The sequence below is a fragment of the Paroedura picta genome, chromosome 14 (assembly GCF_049243985.1).
Source record: "Paroedura picta isolate Pp20150507F chromosome 14, Ppicta_v3.0, whole genome shotgun sequence".
Classification (NCBI taxonomy): Eukaryota; Metazoa; Chordata; class Lepidosauria; order Squamata; family Gekkonidae; genus Paroedura; species Paroedura picta.
Window position 1 is genome coordinate 30,651,799 of NC_135382.1, and position 24,468 is coordinate 30,676,266.

The following is a 24,468-nucleotide window of genomic DNA, read 5'->3' on the forward strand; positions in this document are numbered from 1 at the left end:
GCAAAAGTCAGATTCTAATTTCTAAAAATATATTAAAAATCTCTGTATAGCAGAGGGAGGAAATACCCTCCCTGAGGCCCTTTTCAGGAAAAATGGCTGCCATGTGGGTGGGAAAATCTAAGCAACCCAGGTTTTACCACGGTCTTTCACCAAACTTTGCAGCAAAGCAGGTTTGAGAAAGAATAAAGACAAGTTGGGGAAACCTCAGGAGGTGTACAAATGTCCCACAACACTGTGGGGGAAGCAAGATTCCTCCCCCCTGCTTCCCAACAGCATTGAACATGGGCCAATGTGGAAATGGCCTCAATCTAGTCTCTGAGGATTTCTAGGATAGTGTGAACCGTACTCAGATCTCAGATAATTTCTAAGAGGCTGACGACAAGGTAACTTTGTGTTGCCTCCACCCAGAGATCACCTGAGTTGGCTGGCTTGTTTGAAAAGGGATGCTGGTGGGATGCCATGGCTGCCAACTCCAGCTTTGGAAATTCCTGGAGATTTCGGGGCGGCCCCTGGGGAGGGCGGAGTCTGTGTGTGTGTGGGGGGGAAGGAGCCTGAGACTCCCCACCTGCTGTTTCCTCTCGGGGAACAGATCTCTGTAGTCCAGAAAGCAGTGGTCATTCCAGGAGAACTCCAGGCCCCACCTGGAGATTGGCAATCCTACGGGCCATGGACCTTTCAAGGCCATGCTTGCTGCTTAAACAGAGATTCCATATGAACAGACATGGCCATTGCAGAGGGACCAGATTCCACTCCCTGCTTAACACTGGCCAATGTATCAGAGTGATGCAGGCAGAATCTGGGTATGCTCATGACTTGTGGCAGGAACATATGCCAGACAAAACCCCCCTTGAGATAATCAAAGATTTCCCTTTATTCCTCAGATACCTAGCTGGGTTGCTTTGCAAAGTTTCCCCCTCCCCTTCTTTTTAACTTCTCCTTACATCCAGCCAAGGAGTTAAAACTATTATTCTATTAATGGACCCATTGACTGGCGTAAGGGTATCTCCAGGGGCTGGCCCTCCCTCCCTCTCCTTCTAAATGGGGAAACCTATCGGAATAAGGCCCCAAATGTGCCAGGGCCTTAACCCAGATTGTGTCAGCAGGTCCTCGGAAGAAACAAGCAGCCAGCAGTGGGTTTTCTAAAAAATAGACCATCCGTTTTTCTAGAAGAGGCAGTGGATGGTTCCTACAGCAGCCCAAGTTCCATCTTCGCCCTAAATCCTCAGAATCTCCATAAACATTCCAATCGAGAAAGCAAATGTATGCATGCAGATGGGTTCGCACAGAATCTCCTCCTCCCCAACAGACTGCAGTTTTCCTGGATTGGGCACCGCCAGGATTTCTCCCCCCCCCCCTTTCCCCTGCAACACCCAGGAAATAAACAGAAGCAGCAAAGCTCCGCTTGCAAACCCCAAATACTGCATCTCTCCTCTGATATAAACAACCTTGCCCTCGACGCAGCAGTGGCCGGCGGCCGGCTGACAAGCACAGGGGCAGACAGCTGCCGCTCTCTTCATCTCATCTTCCAGGACTGCAAGAGGCAGCCAGGAAGACATTTGTCCAGCACACACACATACACACACACACACACATCCCACATCCCACACACACACAACACCCCCCTCCCCCAGACGCGTGCATTTGCAAAAAAACGAAAACGCCGCAGCACATAGGGGGGAAAGGCAGGGGCGTCTTACATTGGGCTTGCTCGGGGGCTGCCTGTTTCTGCGGTTGGGCCTGGGCCTGCCTCGGGTGTAATGCTCCAATTTCTCTCCTGCGGTCGGCAGGTCCATAAGGGATCGTGCGGGTGCAGGCTCTGCGCGAGGAAGCAGCCCGCTCCCAGCCTCAGCATCCTTTGTGGAGGCAGGGCGTGACTTGGCGGAGGAGGCACGGCTGAGTGACAGCCCAGCCCGGGGAGTCCCGATCTTGTTATCTTCCGCCTCAACCTTCAAATCGAGTTCCGATAGACCTGGAAGGGAGAAGAAGCAGGGAGGGGCGGGCGGGGGGGGGGGAAGAGGGAGAGAGAGAGGAGGAGGGTGGTGGGGGGGGAGAGAAACCCTTGGAGATGCCAGCCAGGCAGCTGCCCCCTTTGCGGCACTGTCTCCTCGTCACAGGCAGATTTGAGACGACTTTACGCTGACAGGCAGGCTGGGCTCCCGCTGCTAATGTGCTCAGGGCTTGATGCGCCAATGAGGGAAGCACGAGGAGGAGCAGCCGAGGAGGAGCGCGTCCCCTCCTCGGGACTGCCGGGGATGATCTCTTGCCCAGGACTCCGCTTCCCCCTCCCCCTCGTCTGCAGACAGACAGACAGACAGACAGACACCACCTTCATCTAGCTGAAACACTGCTGCCGCTGCCGGGGTGTCTTCTTCCTCCTCCACGGGCGCAATGCCTGCTTGGAGGCATGGCAAGCAAAGAGCCTCAGCTATTTCATTGCAGGCTGCAGATCCAGCCCAGAGGGGCTCTCCACACAACCTGCCCTCCTGTTGATGCCTAAAAGGCCTGTTCTTCTTCTTTTTCTAGCAGTGAGAGGATTCCCACATTCCAGAAGTCCCCCCAAGTCTCTCCTTGGCAAGTGGCTTAAAACTCAAACCTGTCCTGACTCTCCGCCTCCAGCTACCTGCTTGAACGCAAGAAGTTTTCGTATCCTGAGTCAGGCCGTGGATCTATCACATCCACCGCAAAGGGGGCGGCTGTGTTCATTCTGTCACAGCGAAATAAAACACATGCCCAGTGGCTCTTGACAGCTGACAACTTTTTCTTCTGATGGAGCCTTCTGCAAAATGCAGCTCGCCTCCTCAGATATGAGCCCCGTGGAAACTCCAGACTGGAATGAAGGATGCTAGTCCTTATGGTGTCACCGGATTGTTATTCTGTTTTGCTAGCATAGCCAACTCTGGGCACGGCCTCTCTTTGGCCTCACCATCCACCTGGTCCCTTTGACCAGAGATGCTGCTAGGGAATGAACCTGAGATCATCTGTGTGCAAAGGAGATGGTTGGCCACTGAGCCACAGAACTGCTCACCTGGGAACAGCCGATGGTTCTTACCAGGCATGGAGCAAGCAGAACCAAGTGGCTACTGCAGGTGTCACTCAGTTTAGTGATGCAAACAACAGATATCAGTTAGCGTGTCCATTGATTCCTCCTGAAAACTGGTTGCAGTGTGGGGAAGGACAACAGGTGAGCTGACACCTGCTAGCACTGCTGATAAAGGCTCTGAGCCTGAAGCTCTGTTTGGTGTAGTGGTTAGGAGTGCGGACTTCTAATCTGGCATGTCGGGTTCGATTCTGCGCTCCCCCACATGCAGCCAGCTGGGTGACCTTGGGCTTGCCATGGCACTGATAAAACTGTTCTGACTGAGTAGTGATATCAGGGCTCTCCCAGCCTCACCCACCCCACAGGGTGTCTGTTGGGGAAAGCAATTGTAAGCACTTTTGAGACTCCTTTTGGTAGAGAAAAGTGGCCTATAAGAACCAGCTCTTCTTCTTCTTCAGTAATATCAGGGCTCTCCCAGCCTCACCTCCTTCACAGGGTGTCTGTTGTGGGGAGAGGAATGGGAAGGCGACTGTAAGCCACTTTGAGCCTCCTTCGGGTAGAGAAAAGCGGCATATAAGAACCAACTCTTCTTCTTCTTCTTCCTTGCTCTTGGTCCTTCCAGGAAATTTCTTTGTAATTTAAATGGCCAGCCCACCCCGGGCTGCAGGGTCCACTTGGCCTATACCTAGGCTGTGGCAATGATGAAAATGGGTATCAGCTCCCCAACAAACACCTACGAGTGGTGTTGTTGTTGTTGATGATGCCCTTCAGAATCACAAACCCAGGAATTAAAGCATGTTACTCCACAGGGCCATTTCACACATTCCATGGTAATAAACCCTGGTTTGCCACCAAGCACAAACCTGGCAAGGAGCCCTAACCAGTCCCAGCATTCTGACGAATGTACCTGTAGGACGTGAGCATTCATTCTCCAACAAAACAGTCATGGTCATGCTAATTTTTAAGGAGGCATTAATCTAAAACATGTAACGTGAAGAATGCTTCCCAGACTAGGGACTTTTGGTGAGTTATATTCTTCATATAACTCACAAGGGTATACATGAGCCTTACTATTGATGCTGGATGTTAGAAGAGGGCTCAGGTAGCCATCATGTTTCCACGTTGTTGTCATTTTGTGCTGCAGAGGAAGCAGAAGAACAATTTAGGATTTTTCACGCAAAGACCTCTCAGTGGGTTAACCACGTGGATTCTGCCGGATTACATCTGCATAAATTTGCTTACAAATAGAATAGTCCTGAAGGGAAAGAAAACATTCCGGCTTTGTTTTTAGATGGCCTGCTCTCAGAAAAGGCACTCCTCCCTATGGGAAAGATGAACAGAAATACTTATTGGAAGAGGTATTCCCTCCGGTATGAACGAAGAGAAGGAATGCCAGTTCTAAGAGGATTCCAGCTTCTCATGAATTCACAAGACATTTTTTTTTATTTATTAAAAAATCTGCCACCTGATTAATTGCGGAAAGATCTTTAGACTGATTAATCAACCTCCTCCTCCTTTGGAAGGTTTTAAGCAGAGGCTAGATAGCCATCTGATAGAAATGCTGATTCTGTGAACTGAGGCAGATTGTGAGTGGGTGGGCAGGAAGGGATCGTGTCCATGCTTGGCTCTTGTGGTCCTTTCCTGCATTCTGCATGGAAATACCAATTGCCAATCTGGGGTCAGAAGGCCAATTTCCTGCAAACCAAATTGGCCAGGGTTTCTGTTTTGTTTTGTTTTTTTGTTTTTTGATGGTGGCATCATGTGGGCATGCAATTGGGGTCACCGTAATGGGCAGGTAGTTGCAAATTTCCTGCATTCTGCAGAGGGTTGGACTAGATGACCCTGGAGATCCCTTCCAACTCTATGATTCTATGAAAATTTTGCAGCCATGATAGAAAGTGCAGTCAAATTACAGCTGACCTACGGTGGCCCTGTGGGGTTTTCATTGCAAGGGACATTTGCGAGTGGCTTGCCATGGCCTGCCTGTGCATTATGCCTCTGGTGTTCCTTGGCGCCTGGGTGATCCTAGTCAGGGCTACTGCAGCCACAGGTCCCTTAAAAACGAGCTAAAGGTGGAGGCAGAGCAACAGGGAAACAGATCATATTAATGGGGGGAGGGGCTAGTACAAGGCTTCCATTTGCCATTAAACTAAAACTCTGTAGCCTTTCTGCTCTGGGTTCCTGCAAAGTGTGAATGTACACTGCTGCATAAGAACTTTTAGAGGACGTTTACCCTGCAAACAGGACTTTGGTACAGATATCTCCTAAACAGATATTGTTTTACACTAGTTTAATCCAATATTGTATTTATACTAGTTCAATTGTCTTCACTTCTGATCCAGTGTCCTGCAAATGGGAGTTTATGTGTGTTGACAATTCTTGGTCACTCTTCCCTCCTCAAAGGACAGCCTAGCAGCTCCCTGGGAAGAGGGAACAATTATCAAGCCATTTGCAGTCGGAGGCACAGATGTGTTCTTGACAGCCTCTAAAAAGCAGGGATGGAGATTTGTTTGGGAGCCTGTCAGCCGCAGATTCATTAGAAGCTGCTTAGTGAAACCAGCACCAGGACGGTAACAGTAAATCTCCAGAGACGGAGAAGGCAGTCAGGTTTACGGATACAAAGTGACTGCTGGCCCAAGATAGCTGTAGAAGTTCCCCGGTACATGTCAACGTGCCCGGGGTAATGCTGATTGCCACTTTGGGGTCAGAAAGGAATTTCCCGCCTGGCCAGATTGGCCCAGGGACTGTGGAGATTTTTTGCCTTCCTCTGGGCATAGAGCGGGAGGTCTCTGGGGGCATGGGGAGGAGGTAGCTGTGAATTTCGTGCATGGTTCAGGGGGTTGGACTGGATGACCCTTGGAGTCCCTTCCAGATCTATGTCTCTATGTTTGTCACATGCAAATTAGGAAAGAGCTCTAATGTTGCTCTTTCAGACAATGGTACCCAGATATTACTGTCCCCAGCACTAAGGCAGAGCACAATCAAATAGTTAAAAACAAAACAAAACACCGGAGCCAGTAGTTGAAGGTATATATTCTATCACTTTCCTTATTGGATACATTAAACAATTGGAACCAGGGGTAGTCAACCTGTGGTCCTCCAGATGTCCATGGACTACAATTCCCATGAGCCCCTGACAGCATTCGCTGGCAGGGGCTCATGGGAATTGTAGTCCATGGACATCTGGAGGACCACAGGTTGACTACCCCTGGTCACTAGCCTACAAAGGTTGCTTAAATGGCCAGTTAACTAAAAGCGGGTTACTCCCCTACAACTGCTGTGCAGAATGGAGAATAAGTAAAGCAAGAATGCATTTCTTGGCGACACAAGAATGTCAAGGCAGGAAGAAGGGATTCCATGTTTTACATTTCACATGAAGCTGCCTTATACTGAATCAGATTCTTGGTATATCAAGGTCAGTATCGCCTACTCAGCTTGGCAGTGACTCTCCAGGGTCTTAGGCTGGGGTCTTCCACACCACCTACTATCTGGTCTCCTCAACTGGAGATGCCGGGGACTGAACCTGGGTCCATCAACGGGCAAAGCACAGGCTCTTCCACTGACAAGACCTGTTCAGATGTCCTGGGCCACCCACCGCCGTGCATAACCCACAGAAAGAATAGGCCATCATGTCAACATACAGAGGGCCGAAAGCTTCATACCTCCTTGCTTGGGAAGTCCTCCTCAGCAGACATCTGTAGGCTTCCATGCCTTTCCAGGAAAGAGGGCTGTTCTGTGTCGCTCGTCTGCAATTCCTCATCAAGTTTCAGGAGGTCCTTTCCCTGAAACAGTTAAGGAAGTTTAAAAAAATACAACATATTATTTTGAACAAAACTCATTGGAGCACTTGGCATGCACAACGCTGGCTCCTGCTTAACGAGTCAAGGGAATTCTGCCTCCTATTCTTTCCTGTGATGGGCTAAGAAATGACTATAGCTTCATCCCAGACTCAATACGGGGTGGTTTGCCAGTGCCTTCCTCAGTCATTACCGTTTACCCCCCAGCAAGCTGGGTCCTCAATTTACCAACCTCGGATGGATGGAAGGCTAAGCCAACCTTGAACTGGCTGCTGGGATCAAACTCCCAGCCTCATGGGCAGAGCTTCAGACTGCATGTCGGCTGCCTTACCACCCTGCGCCACAAGAGGCTCATTATATCACCCAATAAATGTTTAACAAATTAAAAAAAATAGATACAAAATGAATTAACTCCCACCCATTCAGGAAACCCTTCCAGGGCTAAGAAGAAACCCCAAGGTTTCACAAAACCCTGACTGAAAACCCTGTGGCTGTTCTGGGAACTGTGGTGGATCAAACCCCGTGTGTGCTACTGATGCCCTTGGTCCCATACTTGTATCTTGGTGCCTGGAACTTACCAGTTTGTCCTGAATACTTGTCAGCTCCTCCAAAGTCTTTTTGATGATCCCTCGGGACACGGCCTCAGCGACCGACCACTTGATCCCCCTGTCGAATTATGGAGTTGGCAGTTACCACGGGATACAGCAAGGCTGTGGTCCCTGCCATGTTTTCATAGAATCATAGAATCATAGAGTTGGAAGGGACCTCATGGGTCATCTAGTCCAACCCCCTGCATTATGCAGGACACTCCCAACCCTATTGCTCATCCACTGTCACCTGCCACCCCCTTATATTTATTTATAATTATAATTATTTATTTATTTTCTACCCTTCCCTCCGAGGGTTCAGGGCCGGTTACAACCGTAAAATAAATTTACAGGTATATAAATCGCAGTACAAAAATAGGAATTTACATTACATTAGGTTTTAAAATATTAAAAGCAGAAAGTCTGAAAACCAAATTGTGCGAAGCCCTCTGTCTCATCAGGGGCGGGGCGGTCATACAATGCAACCCTTCACTTGGAGTTTAGTTTGGTGGATTCTGATAGGGAGCTTGGCGGATTCTGATGTTATTTCAGGTCCCAATCGTAGTCCCTGAGGAACGGTTTAAGGTGCTGCAAAGCTCTGATCCTGCTGGGCAGAGTCTTCCCCCAGGCCAGGGCTTCAGCTGAAGAGGCCCTGGCCCTGGTTGAGGCCACTTTAATTTTCTTGGGGCCAGGTTTTGCTCAATAGATCATAATGTTCTTTGGAGGACATAGTGGGAGAGGCGTTACCAAAGATACAATGGCCCAAATTTTAAAGAGAGCCAGTTTGCTATAGTGGCTAGGAGTGTCGACATAATCTGGCAAACCGGGTTTGATTCCCCCACATGCAGCCAGCTGGGTGACCTTGGGCTAGTCACAGTCCTGATAAAGCTGTTCTGACTGAGGAATAATATCAGGGCTCTCTCAGCCTCACCCACCTCACAGGGTGTCTGTTGTGGGGAGAGGAAAGGGAAGGCGATTGTAAGCCACTTTGAGACTCCTTCCGCCAGAGAAAAGCGGCATATAAGAACCAACTCTTCTTCTTCTCCTTCTTCTCCTTCTTCTCCTCCTTCTCCTCCTTCTCCTCCTCCTCCTCCAGTTGAAGTTTCCGGAGCAGTGCATTTGAAGGCTTTGGGATCAGGGGGTTCCGGGCTGCTACTCTACAAATATCTATGGGCCCTATCCTACTTTAATGGTTCTCCCAAAGAAATGTGGGGATGTTTACTTGGCAAGGGGCTGAAAATTCTCTCTCGCACAACCACACGTCCCAGATCTCCCCAGACTAAACAAACGCCTGTTAAACCTCTTTAAGCCTGCTGTGTAGATATGCCCCAGGAGCATACAGGGCTGCCATAAAGATTTATCCCCAGAGCAGAGGAGTTAAGAGACCTTCACTGCCATAGAGACAGTTCTGCTGGCCCATCTATCAATTCAGGAGGGGTATGAAACATGCATTCCAAGCCCCCAGAGGGCAAATGGCGTTCGCACATAGGAACATAAAGGACAGTTCTAGGGAAACCACCTCTTCCCTATGCAACTCCCTGTTGGGAAACTGTAAGCCGCGCAAGATGAAAATCAAGGAGAACCACGGCCTGCGGGGAAAGCCTTTCTCCTTTTCCAAAGTCAAATGCTGGGGAGTGAGCAGGCTGTCCCTGCCTGGGCTTTGCTTGGCTGTGAAGGACCATGTCAAGGCTTCACCTACATTTGTTTACTGTCCACTTGTATGTGCAACTGGTCCAGGAAGACTTGCTCAGGCACGCTGCGGATCAGGTGGTCCCGAAAGCTGCTTTTCTGCAGGAGTTTTGGGCACAAGCTCTGCACGGTGTCCAGCATGGCTTGCACCAGGGCCTGCCAAGGAAGCACAAAGAGAGTCGGGTCACGGCAAGAGAAGGGAGTTTTACAGCTTCCTTTATTGCTGTGCTTGATCACAACAGGACGTGTAACCCAGTAAAGCACAGCGTAAAGCATTCAGACGACGGGTCATCTGCTTCTCAGAGTGCATTTCTTTAAAAACCCAAGTTTTGGTAAATATGATGGTTGAAGAATTAATTCAACTTTGGGGAGTCATGTGAAAGATGAGAGTCACACGGAAGGCCCAGCTCAGCTCAGCAGGAAGGGCTCCCATTGTGTATCCATGGGCATCACCCTTACCATAGACATTTTTCCTGGTGCCTACCTAATGTTTTTAGATAGTGGGCTGGCCCAGATGGGATCTTCCCTGAGTGACTGAAGGTAAGTTGCAGCAGTCATTTTGTGACGTTTTTTTGGTGGCTGCACCCACCTCGCTGCATCAGAACTCCAAACGCGCATGCAGGCTTAGAAGGTTGCAGGCCCCTGTGCTATAGCAATCATTTTATAGCGATCATTTCCTGTATGGAACAGAAAGATCCAGGTGCAAACAATGGCTATAGAACACTATCCACCTATGCAGGAAAGCAGTGTGCAGTCTCAGGTTTATCCCTGGATCACTAAGGACTAGAAACATTCTTTACAAAAAAGAAGGTAGGAGGTTTCTCACAATGGCGATTTCCATGCCAAACACCAAGCATTATGCTTATGGAGTACATAACGGTGGAGCTTTGTCACCAGTGGGTTAGGCCTACCTGGATTTCCCTGCTGCTTGTGCAAGAAACTTCCTCTGTGAAGTTTTCCAGCTTGAGCTGAAGCTTTCCGTTCTGGGGTGTGGCACTTCCTGCCTCATACAAAAAGGGCAAAACCTGTTGTAGGAAAGGCAGAGATCTAAAAGGTGGTGTTTTTATTTTACACGCCAGGCTTAAACAAAGCAAAAATGGGACAATTGAAAGATGCTCCAGATCTAGGGCCAGTGGCCTGGGGAATCCCTGGAGATGCTGGGGGTGGAGCCTGGGAAGGGCGGGGCTGTCTCGTCCTCTCTCCTGGCATTTCAGGCCACAGCTGTGGCCCACAGACTGAGAACCACAGAATCTTGTGGTACCTTCAGGGCTAATCATGGAGTACATGGCGTTCTCTGTAGTCTGGAGATGGGCTGTAATTCCATGAGATTCCTAGGTCTGACCAGTAGGCTGGCATTATTTCTTGGCTCCTTAAGGACATTAAGGTAGGTGCCAAGGGCAAAGTGGCACAACTGAAAAAGCCCCCCAGAATCTTCACTCTGATGCCTGAGGTCCAAAACAGGAGAAATGTAGAATGGGAAGACCTGTCAGAACTAACATTCATGGGATACTCAAGGGGCGGAAACTCACACTGATGGCGAGATGTGCATCCACGATGGCTTCTTTTGCCCGGAGGATGTCGGCTTTAACCTCCACGTCCTGGACAGAGCTGAGCATCTCAATGCTCTGCTGCACAGACTGGCATGCCTGCATCACAATCTAGAATACAGAGCAAGAAGCGGGAGGTGAGCAAAAGGTGGGGTTTTCTCAGCATACCAATCCTGGCTTAGTGAGATGCTTTGGACAATCATAGAATTATAGAATCATAGAGTTGGAAGGGGCCATACAGGCCATCTAGTCCAACCCCCTGCTCAACGCAGGATCAGCCCAAAGCTGATAATATACACAAACTTCAGCGTGTCCAGAGGAGGGCAACAAAGATGATGAGGGGTTTGGAGACCAAGACGTATGAGGAAAACTTGGGCCTGTACTGGCCCCGGATGTAAGAGGCAAAAGAACTTTTGGAGCAAAGAATCTATGACAAGCATGAGAAAATAGCCTGCCCTCAATGGGGTACTCATCCGGTCCAGCTCCTACATCCTTTACACAAAGCACTCTTTTTTAGTCCTCCCCAGAGGTCCCCCCCCCATTAGAAATCAGAGACAGTCAGACAGGGCCCCCAGAGTTCCCACCTGTTCAGAAGAGCTGGCTATGCAGCCCGACTGCAATGACAGTTTCTCCTTGGAGAAGGTTTCTTGCATTTGATTTCTGGTGAGATAAGACTGTATCTGCAGAATGCAAAAGAGGCATGAGTCACAGCACTGGCACCCCAAAAAAACAAAAACAAAAAAAACCCCATGCATTTAGAATTGAGTAATGCTGAGCAGATTGCAACTCATCCTGCATTGACCAGGGGGTTGGACTAGATGGCTTGTATGGGACCTTCCAGCTCTATGACCCTACCATGCTTGGAGGCACTTTGCACATGCTCAGTTCCTAGGTGCTCAGAACCTTCAGAGGCAGTAAACTTCTGAATACCGAAGCTAGGAGGCAGCATCAGGACTAGGCCTTGGCCTATATACCCTATTGTTGGATTCCCATAGTAAGTGATTGGCCAAGAGAAGAAGAAGAAGAGTTGGCTCTTATATGCTGCTTTTCTCTACCCAAAGGAGTCTCCAAGCGGCTTCCAATCACCTTCCCTTCCCTTGACTCACAACAGACACCCTGTGAGGTGGGTGAGGCTGAGAGAGCCCTGATATCACTGCTCGGATGGCGAGCCCAAGGTCACCCCAGTGGGCTGCATGTGGGGGAGTGCAAAATCAAACCCAGCATGCCAGATTAGAAGGCCACACTCCTAACCCCTACACCAAACTGGGTAAAAGGGTAAGGGTAAGGGTCAAGGTCAGGGCAGGCCTCTTCTAGGTTTTTTGTGCAATCTGGGTTCAAATTTCTACCTTTTACCTTGTGCACAACCTCTTCAGTTTTCTCTGGATGGCTTCGATAAGCCTGGGCCACATCAGTCACTGGCAAAGGCATGACCTTCAGGGTGAAATTCCTGAAGAACAGACATAGGTGTCATTAGACCGCCCTGGGTGACTGTGGGCTTCTGAGGAAAAGACGGAACACCCACCTCTCCAAAGCACGAGCCACATCGAAGAATCCGCACACCGTTGTGCCGTTCCTGTCCCAAATTAGAGTCCTGAAGGCCAAAAGGGAAGAGAAGTGCTTTCTTGAAGCATGCCGTGTCTTTATGAAAGACAAGAAACACTTTTTGCATATGAAGTTACAAGCTTGCATTCCGATTGCTGCCAATCAGCCTATCCTATCATTAAAAAGATTGGCAATGATTCTTAATGGGTGTAAATGTCCCCTTAGTAGGCCTAAGGAGATGGCTCTGGCCATGTTGCCATCAAGGCAGGAAGCAATGAACTCCCCATCTAGCTGCAGGGATGAGGCTGATGGGTGTCGATATAAAAGAAAAGACCAGACTCGGGGACTCAGAGAGAGAGAAACAGATTCAGGTGAGTAGCTGTATTGGTCTGAAACAACAGTACAAATTTTGAGTCCGGTGGCACCTTTAAGACCAATTAAGTATGACCATGGGAGATAAGCTTTCGTCGGTCTTTGGCTGTGAGGGGGCTGAAATTCGTGGATGCCCTTCTCCCTCTTGTTCACATTCATGATCTGATGTGAAGTCAAGGGCCTACTGCCCTGGAGGACCTCTTTTCTGTGCTTCCACTCTACCTGCGTAGCTGTAACCAGTGTAAAATACTACAACACTACCCTATGTTTCTACTTTTCTCTCATCCAAAAAGAATGCCCGGAACATTCCAAAGCAACCAAAACCCGGATCCATCAGACTTCTTTCTGCAAATGGAGCCACTTACACCTACAGCGGGCAACTTTCTCGTCTCCTCCCACACACCCGCGGGGGAGGAACAGGACGAACGCACCTGAGTGTTCTGTTCATTGACAAGGCTTTGGCCAGTATCTTGGCGCCAAAGTCTCCCATGGCGTTGCCACTGATGTCCAGCGTCACAAGGTTGCTGCTGCTGCTCCCCAAGCTATCCAGGAGAATGCTCGTTCCCAGCTTCAGGCGGGATTCTGCCACTGACAGCGATTTGACAGACTGGAATAAAGCATGAACAGTTGCCTGTAAAAGGTGCAGGGTGAAGTGTGCCCAGTCTGTGACACAGGCAATACTGAGTCAGACCTCGAGTTCAGGGGTAGTCAACCTGTGGCCCTCCAGATGTCCATGGACTACAATTCCCATGAGCCCCTGCCAGCGTTTGCTGGCAGGGGCTCATGGGGATTGTAGTCCATGGACATCTGGAGAACCACAGGTTGACTACCCCTGCTCTAGTCCATCAAAACCTGCATTGTCTACTCAGTCTGGCCAGAGTCTCAGGTGCAGGTCATTGTATATCCCCCACCCCATGAGACTTTTACCTGAAAGTCCCTGGAATCCTTCCGCCTGCAAAGGAGACGCTCTATCACCGAACGCAACAAGCTGCCTCCACACTAAATCAGACCATCAGTCCAGCGAGTTCAATATTGCCTACTCAGACTGGCAGCTGCTTCCCAGGGTCTCAGGCAGAGGGAATTCGAACCACCTATTTCCTGATCCTTTTAGGTGGAGATGCCAGGGATCGAACCAGGGACCTTCAGCGTGCCAAGCAGAGGCTCTGCTACTAAGCTCCTCCCCAAATGACCAGGCCTTTGAATTTTTTTCCATGGTCAAAAGTAAAAATTAGTGATTGTGAATTCCGTGTTTGGGCCGATGTAAGTCTCCAATACAGCTTACACCGAGAGCTTTAAAAACAAATCTAAACACTAAACTCAAAACCCAAGTATCCTCTCATGTTTTCCAGACTCCATTTGTGATAATTGTTTTTAATATAAACCGTAATGGCTGCATCAGGCTGCCTAGTGTTGACAGGAAAAGCACTATAGGGGATTCTCAGCACCACGATCTTTTAAAATCTTTCTCCTTTCCTGCACTTCCAGCTTAATTGATTAATGTTCTCATAACATTCATGAATCAAGTGCTATTTATTAATTTTTGTTTGGAGAGTGTGCGGGGAGTAAATACGGCTTTTCAATTGGCAAGCAATGCCAATTTCCATTTTTTTAAAAATGTCTCATTAATTTTTGCAATGCTATTACAAAATTATGATATTTAAACATATATATATATATATATACACACACACACACACACACACACATACACACACACACACAATGAACAATGACTTTGATTACAAAGTGAAACTGAGTGCTTCATTTCCTCCAGTTCCAATAAGAACCATTTTAGGTTCCGGAGTCACTTATACTGATAGATCTAAAGCCAGTTTGGTGTAGTGGTTAGGAGTGCGGACTTCTAACCTGGCCAGCCGGGTTTGATTCCCTGCTCCTCCCCCACATGCATCCAGCTGGGTGACCTTGGGCTAGTCACAGCACTGATAAAACTGTTCTGACCGAGCAGTGATATCCGGGTTCTCACAGCCTCACCCATCCCACAGGGGGTCTGTTGGGGGGAGAGGAAGGGAAGGCGACTGTAAGCCACTTTGACCCTCCTTCGAGTAGAGAAAAGCGGCATATAAGAACCAACTCTTCTTCTTCTTCTAAAGTAGGAGTGGCCAACTGTGGGTCTCCAGATGTCTATGGACTACAGTTCCCACGAGCCCCTGCCAGCATGCTTGTAATTGTAATCCATGCACATCTGGAAAGCCACTGTTTGGGCCACCCAGACCTGAAGCAACAAAGAGGGAAGAATCGTGGTATCTGCTTACAGAGGGAAATGAATAGTCTGCAGAAATAGTTTTAAGTTTGCTTCGGTCCCACACTTACACAGTCTTCATCCTGGGTGAGCTGAACAATCCGGTGCAAAATATCATCCAGGGCTTCCCTAAGGGGAAGAAACAGAACGGCTACAGTGAATCTGGATTCTACTAGACGGGATGCACCAAGACTGAATTCATGGCCACCTGGACCGGATACCTGCTGCCTTACCTGGACCGGATATTAAAGTTCTTTCCTAGGGCAATGTGTTTAATGGATCTGCTTCGACTGATCGCCAACACCAGCGTCACCATGTCAGAATCGAAGCCTGCAGGAAGAGTGGTCAGAGTAAGCATCCACAAGGAGCAACCAGAGTGTATAGTCCTCTTCGTGCCGGCCATGAGCCTGCTTAGCTTGTCCCTCTGGGAAGACGGAGAGCGGCAGGTGTGCATCATGCTCTTTTTAACATCCCAGAAACAGAAAAATATCTGTAGATGGAAGTCTTAGTTCACTGTTAATCCCAAGAACAGCTAGCCAGTGCCCCAGATAGCAGGTTCTCCACTGCAGGGAGCACGGCCTCGCTTTCCAATTCAAGGACAAAGCCAGTGAGAACTGTCAAGGCAGAAGAGCCGGCAGACCTACCATTGTCAGACAGATTCAAGTCACCAATTGAGCTGGCATCCAAAACCAGGTCCTCGATCACCTGGGCACCGGCCGATCTCAGCTGTCCGATTCACACAAGAGACAAGGGAAATTCAGACCAATCTGGCACATTGTAAAGCTGAGAGTTATGTCCGTATAGTACATTTAATAATTCAGGGTTTAAAATTGATAAACGCGCACACACACTGTGTATGGGATACGAGCTGTCATGTCGCTTCCGATTTATGGCAGCCCTATGAATTAATGACCTTCAGAATGTCCCTTCTTTAACAACCTTGCTCACGTCTTGCGGACTGATATGGATTCAGTCGATCTCATGTTGAGCCTTCCTCTTTTCCTAAGACCTTCTAGTTTTCCAAGCACAGTTGTCTTTTCCAGCCAGTCTTATCATTACAAGCTTAAGCAGGACATGTGCTGGCTGGATTCCTTTGTGCAGACTCCTTTCAGGTGGACGGGCTGCAGCTCAGTGCTAGAGCATCTCCTTGGCAACAAGAAGGTCCCAGGTTCGGTCCCCAGCATCTCCAATTAAGGATCTGGCTGTAGCTGATGTGAACAATTCCTTCCTGAGATGCTGGCCAATCAGAGCAGCCCAAATCAACATTGATGGACCAATGGTCTGATTACAGTATAAGAACTCCATGAGTTCACCTGTGTAGGGAGCATCTAATGACCCCAATGTTCAAGTCTGGGGTCTAATATTACTAATATATATTTATACCCCTCTCTCTTTTCCTTTTTGGAGCAAAGTGGCTTACAGTTCTAAACCAAAAACAACCATAATACAGTAAACCCCCTTTAATTCTGCCCAAAATGTTTGATGCTCAAACCTCATTAAAAGACCTCACAAACACAACACCAACCTCTAAGGTTAGTGCTCTCTTCTCTTCCATATACAACCAGTTTCAGCTGTTGGGTTCATTCATCCATCCATCCATCCATCCATCCATCCATCCATCCATCCATCCATCCATCCATCCATATACTGCCCCTCTCAAGCCAGTAACCTCAGGGCAGTGTTTATACATATTTGTAGACATAAAACATACATGTAGTGGTTAATTGGTTTTATTATTACCGACCTTTAAGTTCTGCAATAATAAAACCAATTAATCAATACATAAACATTAAAATCATTAAAAACCTCATTCAAATCATTACTGAATTTAATACAGCCATGTTTAGAAGGGGTGGGGGAGAGGAGGGGGGTCATATAAGAGGCCCCCCATCAGATTATAATGGTGCGTTTCCACTGGCGGAATAACTCCATCTTCCAGGCCTTGCAGAATGAAAATGAATGCCCCCTGGTAGATGTCAAGTGGACACCCTTAAATTGGGGTTGGGGAGGGGACAACCAGAAGGCTAGAGGACAGTAACTAGCACACGAAGACCTCTGTGGAAAGACTCCACCACCCTGGATCCAATCCCTTTCTTCCCAACTAGGCTAACCTTAAAAAAAACCCAACACATCCTGAACACTTAATGTCCACCCTCGTAGTACCTTGAAAACCACATCTTCTGTCCTTCAAATCTGCCCCACCGACACATGGCATGAACTTTTGGAAGAATTATTTCTCACCTCACAACTACTGAGGTCCAGCTGCAGGCCGCTTAACTGCGAATTCCGTGCCAAACCCTGCATCAAGGCTCTGGAAAGCGAAACCGAAGAAAGAGGAATGCAATGGCCTTAAGCAGAGCATCTTGCATGTGTGTCTGGGGGATGGGGATGGGGACGGGGACCTGCTTTTCCAACCTCATTACTGGTCTCCTACCACCTCTGTTTCCTTTCCTCCCTGACAGCCCAACTCCTTGGGTCCTTACTGCAATCTATCCCTCTACCCTCCCTACTAAGCTTAGAGGGAGTAGAGACCTGCTGCTTATGGCTGTCTAGAAGCTTAGCTTAGGTTCCTTTTTCCTCGGCACCCCTGAATTTGTGCATACTAATCTGTGATGAGTGAGGTTCCATTCATGAGTTTACTCATCCTCAGCAAGCCTTGGAAATAGCCGAGCCATTTGCAAACAGGAAACTGCAGCTGTGGAAACAATAGGCAGGATCCCATCTCCGTTCTGTATAGGGGAGCACAATTTTCCCCATCTCCCTCTTCCCAAAGCAGCCCCCAGTGCCCCCTGGAACACTGCTCTGGGGGCACCAAGAGGGGAAGGTGGAGGGAATTGGTGTGGTGGTTAGGAATGCAGACTTCTAATCTGACGAGCCGGGTTTGATTCCCTGCTCCCCCACATGCAGCCAGCTGGGTGGCCTTGGGTTCGCCACAGCGCTGATAAAGCTGTTCTGACACAGCAGTGATATCAAGGCTCTCTCAGCCTCACCCACCTCACAGGGTATCTGTTGTGAGGAGAGGAAAGGGAAGCCGCTTTGAGACTCCTTCAGGTAGAGAAAAGTGGCATAGAAGAACCAACTCTTCTTCTTCTTCAGTAATATCAGGGCTCTCTCAGCCTCCCCTCCCTCACAGGGTGTCTGTTGTGGGGAGAGGAAGGAGAAGGGGATTGTAAGGTGCTTTGCGACTCCTTTGGGTAGCGAAAAGCGGCATATAAGAACCAACTCTTCTTCTTCTTACGCACACATGGCTTTTTTCAACAGGAATCCGATCCTATGGGATTCACAAGTGTGTGTGGCTGGCCCACGTTGGCTTCTCTTTCTCATCTTCGGGAGCCAGTTCCAGGTCACTTGTCCCCTTCCTACCTCAAAGCCTCTGGGGGTAGCTTGGTCCCAGCCAATGAAACACTTTGGAGGGCAGAAGCCTTCCTGAAGAACTTGCTGACTGCAAGAGGAACTTCTCTGTTCTTTCTGTAAAGGAAAGGCAGGTTGTTCAGGTGAGATTCTCGCTTGCTTCCAGGCCGTTTCTTGTGAGGCCATCTCTGCCAGCGCCAGCACCAACAGGAGCACCTCTCAGGTCAAACCTTGATTTGGAAACCCAAGACTCTACTCAATGGGACAAAGGCCCTTAGGGGATTCATGATGGCACCGGGCCCCAGAGCTGAAGTTAAAGTGTTCTGTGGGTTTGCTCTGTCTACTCTTAGCTTTAGGGCTGCCAGCCTCCAGGTAATCAAACAAACATGACCACTCAGTGGTAGGATAATCAAACCAACAAAACACTGAACTGATGTTCCCAAACAAGCTGTGGTAAATGTTCACTGTTTATCCAAAAGAACGTCTGAAAACCACACCGGTTGAATTGTTTTTTCAGTTAACTTCCTCAGCAGCCAATATCTGTATTAAATGTACAATTTATGAAGTTTCTGTGTTTTACTTTAGATTGGATTTATGACTAAATTGGACGTGCATGATTGTTTTCTCGGTGGAACTTTACTGTTGTTATTTTTGTAGTTGTTTATGGCAGGTTGCTTATGCTACCTTCAAATGTAAAATCAAATATAATCAATTGGGTTGTTGAATGTTATCAATTCAATGCAGATATTGGCAGCTGAGGGAGTTAACCGAAAAACCAGTCCAGCATTTTATAATTCCTGTGCCTGTAGCAGGCATGTTCCCACTTTGCTCCAAAAACCACGAAAGCTGACGAAAATCGCATGTGTGGGCAGGAGTGAACTAAATAAAAAGAAGCTGAAATGTTTGGTGTTGTTTCCATCCACCAGGCCCTCCGTCACGTGACACAGGATCACAGCAAATCGGCAAAGAACAGGGACAGCACTTTGCAATCTTACTTGTGAGAGAACACATTCTTGGAGAGGTTCAGATGGACAAGGCTCTTGCAGCATCCACCAGCCAAAGCGCTGAAGAGCTGGGAAGAGAAAACAAAGCCCTGCTTTTGAGAACTTTAGAAAACAGGATAAACCCCCTATTCTGTCAAAGCAACAATTTGTTCCAAGCAGAGAGGTGGTGCTGCTGGGAGAATCTATCGGTCAGCTCATCAAGGACCATTCTCTGACCAGCGATGCTTATAAGGTCTGTTGCACTTTGTAGGGAAGTGGTGAACCCATGTCACAGACAGCATTTCCTCTCTCTTCCTTCCAGGTGCCTGCTAGAAATCTTCTTCTTACTATGGCATACAAGGCAGCCAATCACCGACCGCTGTGGGGGTACTGGGTGCTGAGGGGAGGCCAACTGGCTATCTTGCCTACTTCTTTGCTAGGGATGCCAACTGCAGCTGGAGAAGGACAACTGCAGCCTGAGAAGGACAAGTTTTGGGAGAGAGCTCAGTGAAGATGGGACATCACTCTAGGACTTCCACTTCTTCTAGACTCTATAGATTACCATAGAGTCCGCACGCCAAAGCTGCCATTTCCTCCAGGGGAACTGATCTCTGGAGATCAGCTGTAATTCCAGGGGAACTCCAAGTACTACTACTATTACTACTACTTGGAGTTTGGTAAACTTATTTGTTTCCCTTGGTATCACTGAGATGTTTCGTGATCTCTGGCTGTATGAAGACAGTTGTATCTCTTGCTAGACTGTGAGATGGACCATAATCGAGTAGCATACTATAGGCTTTGAATCCAGAAGTCCCAGATGCCAATTAAAAGAACCTCCAGAAGCCAGGACTGGGAAGGGCAAGGCCAACATACAAGATCTTGGAGGGATGCTCCCAGTCCAGACAGACAGACCGGATTTAGATGATCCAACGCTCTAACTCACTGCAAGGTAGCATCACATCTGTTCCAGATAATATATTTCTGTAAGGGCTTGAAGGAGGAGTGTGTCTCATGGCTTAAGTGCCACTCAGGGCAGCTGCCCCACCCCTGAGTACCTCCTCCTCCAACCGGCTTGCCTGTCTGTCCAGCAGCCAGCCAATCACCTTCCGTCCCCCACCCCTGACCACCCCCTCTTCCTTCCACTTCCCTCTGAGGCTCGGAGGCTGCAAATCCCTGCCGCTTGAGAGCTGCCCCTGCTGGTGAGTTCCCTAACAGCTGCCTGCAGCCTTTCTAGGGCTGATTCCACACGTGTAGGATAATGCACTTCCAATGTGCTTTTGCAGCTGGATTTTCACATGCAGAACATGAAAATCTGCTTGCAAAGTGCACTGAAAGCACACAAACCATTGTGTGCAGAATGGACCCAGGATCTGGGGGAAGGGGGTAGTTGTCTTCAGAGTTCTCTCCCCCCCCCCTCAATCTAGCGCCCATTGTATTCCTGATAGCAAAGGGCTTGGCCCCTAGTATTTGTCATAACACTCTCTGTAATTGTGATAGCCACCCCTCCCCGTAATGTAAGACCTTTAGTTGAATAGGAAAAGGGCAAAATTTAACACGACACTACCAGGCACTCACCACATCGAAAGCACAGTCTGTCCCAGATAAGTCAAGGTGAGCCAAGGCGTTTGGCTGGCTCAGGAAAAAATACAGGCCCTAGAGGAGAAAAAAGTGTTACTTCAGCTTGTTAACTTGTGGTCCAATATTTGAGTGGGAGACCTCAGCGGATTTGAATGGAGTCCCTCCAAGAAACTCCAGGGGTCACGATGCAGAGACAGACAATGGAAGGCCACCTCCGAACGTCTCTTGCCTAGTTGCCAGGCAACCTCCTGGATACACTCTACGCCATACAATAAATAAAACATTATAATAAATACTTTCTAAATGTGCTTTTTGGTTTTGGGACTTGGAGTATCAAATGTTCAAACTCAGGCAGAATAGAGGTCATTACTGAGCAGGTGTTTTGCATGCCGAAGGTCCTGAGTTCAAATAACACCTTTAATTCAAAGAGGTGCCCCGGGAAAGACCCTGGCAGTCAGTTGGGTGCCTTCATGCTAATTCTTCTCTGCTCAGCCCTCCCTCCTTAAAAGTATAACCAAGCAAACAGGCATTTCACAATGGGCCTCATAGTGCGTAGTTCTGGCCTTGGCATAAGGTACACTGTGATACCTTATATATTTGGGCTATACTATTAAACAGCCTCTGAGATAGCCTACTGGTACTCTTAAGGGTCTGTCTCCAACCAACTAAGGTTAACCAACTGGGACTCAATAATGCCTATAGTGTCTTGGTCCTTCCTGAAGAGGTAAAAATGCCTCCTTGAGCCCAGTTTCAGACACTGGAAATGTTAGCATTTTAAGTGGTCAGACACCTGCACCAAATGAGAGGCCATCGTCACGGTCGAAGAAAGTGATGGCAAATCCCTGCAAGAATTTTGGGTGAGGCAGCCACAGAGGGCCAGGGCTGAGAGGAGAAGCAGACAGAAAGCTCAGAAAACAGTCTGTGCCAAGTGCCACAACAGACTTGCTGCTGAGCATTCTGCTACAGAAGAGCAGAAGCCAAGGGAAATGACACCTCGGATCTTGAAATACAATCATGCCCGAAAAAGCAGTGATTGCACACCCCATCTGTGGTGGACATAGTTCCTGAACAGCTCCCAGATGTTTCCTTGTACTCACACAGGCATCATCAGTGGCCAAGCTCCCCGGGTTTCCAGAGAGGTCCAGATGGCACAGGGAGGTTCTGAATAGTCCATTGGAGAGCAGTGACTGGCAAAGGACAGCCATTCCTGGCAGGAGAGGAAAATTGCAGTATTGAGATAGGATAGAAGGGGTGCGAGCACCAAGTTCTTGCAAAAGCATCAAGCCTGCATCTCCTGGCAGGCTGGCCCTCCTGCGTGGCTCAGATAGCAGCTAGGAAAGGCAAAGCAAGGAGGCAGGCAGCATTCTAACCAAACAGACACAGCCGGATAAAATGCTCCAATATAACTTACAGGATCTGCTAAATACCAGCAACTAGTACATGCGGAGCCTTCCCTACAAGGAGACAGGTTTAGGATGCTCATGAAAGGCCGTTCAGCGACATGTTCTCTCAACTTTCCCCCCTGTGTGTGTATCATGTTATAGATTTCTTGCTGGGGAATATTTATACAGAATATTTACGCCTGGGGAATATTTATACGTGGCCCAAATCAACTCCACACCTTTTGAAGTCAAATTGGTTCTAGCGAAGCACAGGTTTCGGAGGCCCCTGCAGAGTCGCTCAAAGTTCTGGCTCAAAGCGACGATGCCTGAAGAGAGAACAGAACAAGTGGGGAACCCTGAACCAGGTGAGCAGAAGCCAGCCCTGTCATTCAACGTCACACCCAGGGCCAGCCTCAGTGTACCCTCAGGTGGAAGAAGAAGAAGAGTTAGTTCTTATATGCCACTTTTCTCTACCCGAAGGAGGCTCAAAGCGGCTTACAGTCGCCTTCCCTTTCTCTTCCCACAGCAGACACCCTGTGAGAAAAGTGAGGCTGAGAGAGCCCTGATATTTCTGAAGAAGAAGAAGAGTTGGTTCTGATATGCCGCTTTTCTCTACCCAAAGGAAGCTCAAAGCGGCTTACAGTCACTTTTCCTTTCCTCTCCCCAAAACAGACACCCTGTGAGGGAAGTGAGGCTGAGAGAGCCCTGATATTTCTGAAGAAGAAGAAGAGTTGATTCTTATATGCCGCTTTTCTCTACCCAAAGGAGGCTCAAAGCGGGTTACAATCACCTTCCCTTTCCTCTCCCCACAACAGACACCCTGTGAGGTGGGTGAGGCTGCGAGAGCCCTGATATCACTGAAGAAGAAGAAGAAGAAGAGTTGATTCTTATATGCCGCTTTTCTCTACCCAAAGGAGGTTCAAAGCGGCTTACAGTCGCCTTAGTTTCCCATCTGAGAAATGAGCAAACTGACTGTCTGCTTTGTAAAGTTATTGCAAGGAGTGGGGGAATCTAGATAGGAAACCCTTTTGCAAACTATTCCCATGTGGGAGAGTAAAGTTGAAGAACTCAGTCTAATCCGAGGCCCCCTCTTTTTACTTCCCAAGAGTGCAAGAAAAGTTTCAGCAACAGAATTCAGCCAGGAAATGGAGCTACCCAAGGGGCAAGATGGGGAAGATTGTACCTCGGTCCTCGATCAGGTTTCCGGAAAGATTAATCGTGTTCAAGACAAAGTCCGGGTGACTGCCCAGCACCTGTGCCATCCGGTGAGCAAACTCACTGTAAAGGAAAAGACTGCTTATAAATGCAACCATCCAAACAAACAAACAAACAGAAACCCACACTCTTCTAAGAAGATGGAATCGTTCCTTTTAATAAAAGGAATAGGACAGTAGCTCTAAATCTGAAAATTCAAATGGTTCCCTCTCTTTGTGATACTTAAAGGATGTATTACACAGGTTTTATTTCACTGTTCTCTAATGTTGTGATTAAAGTTTCTTCGCAGTTTGCCATGTATATCACTCCCATCTTTATTGTGTGGTTTTCTCTGTGAGAAAAGCAGACTACAAAGCAAATACATAAAAATAAGTAAATAAAAAAAAAAATCAAGCCCCTTTGCTCTTACACCTTCAAGCCACAGTTTTCTAACACCAGCTCTTCTAAAGTCACAGAATTGCTGAGCACAAAGAGGATTTGGTCCAGAATCTCTACATTCTAGGGCAGAAGAAGAGAGAAGTTCGTCAGGCTCTCACCCACAATAGCTTCTCAGCCCTCCACCCCACCCTTCGGGGGCACTCACCAGCTTGACGTCTTTGCAGTACAGCTTTGTGAACCACCGATTAAAGGACAGGGCAGCCACGCTGAGAGCAACGTCCCTGTACCAGGACAGAGCATGAATGCACTTAAGTGCCAGTACATGGAGAGCAAGCAACAACTAGGATGAGACAGAGCAAAGGGTGGAGGGAGGACAGCCGATAAATAGTTGATTTATGTTTTTAACAGCCTCTGATCCAGATCAACGTGGCCCCTCTGCAGGCTGGCCATTTACATCTATGCACCCCAGACCTAGGTTGGTCTGCTCAAGAGGTAGGGGAGGTATTTGGCTGCCGATCTTGTGGGATTTGTTGGGCGTTTATAGGATCTGAGAGACCCAGGCTCTTCTCTGCCACAAAAGCTAACAAGGTGACCTTTGACCAATACTCTCTCAGCCTAACCTACTTGGCAGGGTTGTTGTGCAGATAAAACAGAGGCAAAGAGAACAATGTCGTAAGCTGCTTTGAGTCCAATGGGGACCCAAAGCAACTTCCATAATTCTCCTCTCCTCCATTTTATCCTCACACCAAC

At 48.3% G+C, this 24,468-nt stretch overlaps 1 protein-coding gene across 1 annotated transcript in view; it reads right to left on the reverse strand.

Annotated features, from left to right (window-relative positions):
* Window positions 1-24,468, reverse strand: part of CARMIL2 (capping protein regulator and myosin 1 linker 2) — a 58,834-nt gene that overhangs the window by 22,080 nt on the left and 12,286 nt on the right. Inside the window, exons 9-31 of the mRNA XM_077310748.1 lie at window positions 23,924-23,999; window positions 23,750-23,838; window positions 23,309-23,403; window positions 22,365-22,451; window positions 21,841-21,950; window positions 20,741-20,818; window positions 19,178-19,254; window positions 18,195-18,299; window positions 17,073-17,142; window positions 15,476-15,557; window positions 15,065-15,161; window positions 14,903-14,960; window positions 13,003-13,178; window positions 12,180-12,248; window positions 12,011-12,104; window positions 11,242-11,337; window positions 10,640-10,768; window positions 10,022-10,135; window positions 9,121-9,266; window positions 7,413-7,500; window positions 6,700-6,819; window positions 4,109-4,175; window positions 1,698-1,969 (exon numbers count right to left, since the gene is read on the reverse strand). Of these exons, the coding sequence (XP_077166863.1) occupies window positions 1,698-1,969; window positions 4,109-4,175; window positions 6,700-6,819; window positions 7,413-7,500; window positions 9,121-9,266; window positions 10,022-10,135; window positions 10,640-10,768; window positions 11,242-11,337; window positions 12,011-12,104; window positions 12,180-12,248; window positions 13,003-13,178; window positions 14,903-14,960; window positions 15,065-15,161; window positions 15,476-15,557; window positions 17,073-17,142; window positions 18,195-18,299; window positions 19,178-19,254; window positions 20,741-20,818; window positions 21,841-21,950; window positions 22,365-22,451; window positions 23,309-23,403; window positions 23,750-23,838; window positions 23,924-23,999 (2,395 nt within the window). The remainder of the gene's footprint in view (window positions 1-1,697; window positions 1,970-4,108; window positions 4,176-6,699; window positions 6,820-7,412; window positions 7,501-9,120; window positions 9,267-10,021; window positions 10,136-10,639; window positions 10,769-11,241; window positions 11,338-12,010; window positions 12,105-12,179; window positions 12,249-13,002; window positions 13,179-14,902; window positions 14,961-15,064; window positions 15,162-15,475; window positions 15,558-17,072; window positions 17,143-18,194; window positions 18,300-19,177; window positions 19,255-20,740; window positions 20,819-21,840; window positions 21,951-22,364; window positions 22,452-23,308; window positions 23,404-23,749; window positions 23,839-23,923; window positions 24,000-24,468) is intronic.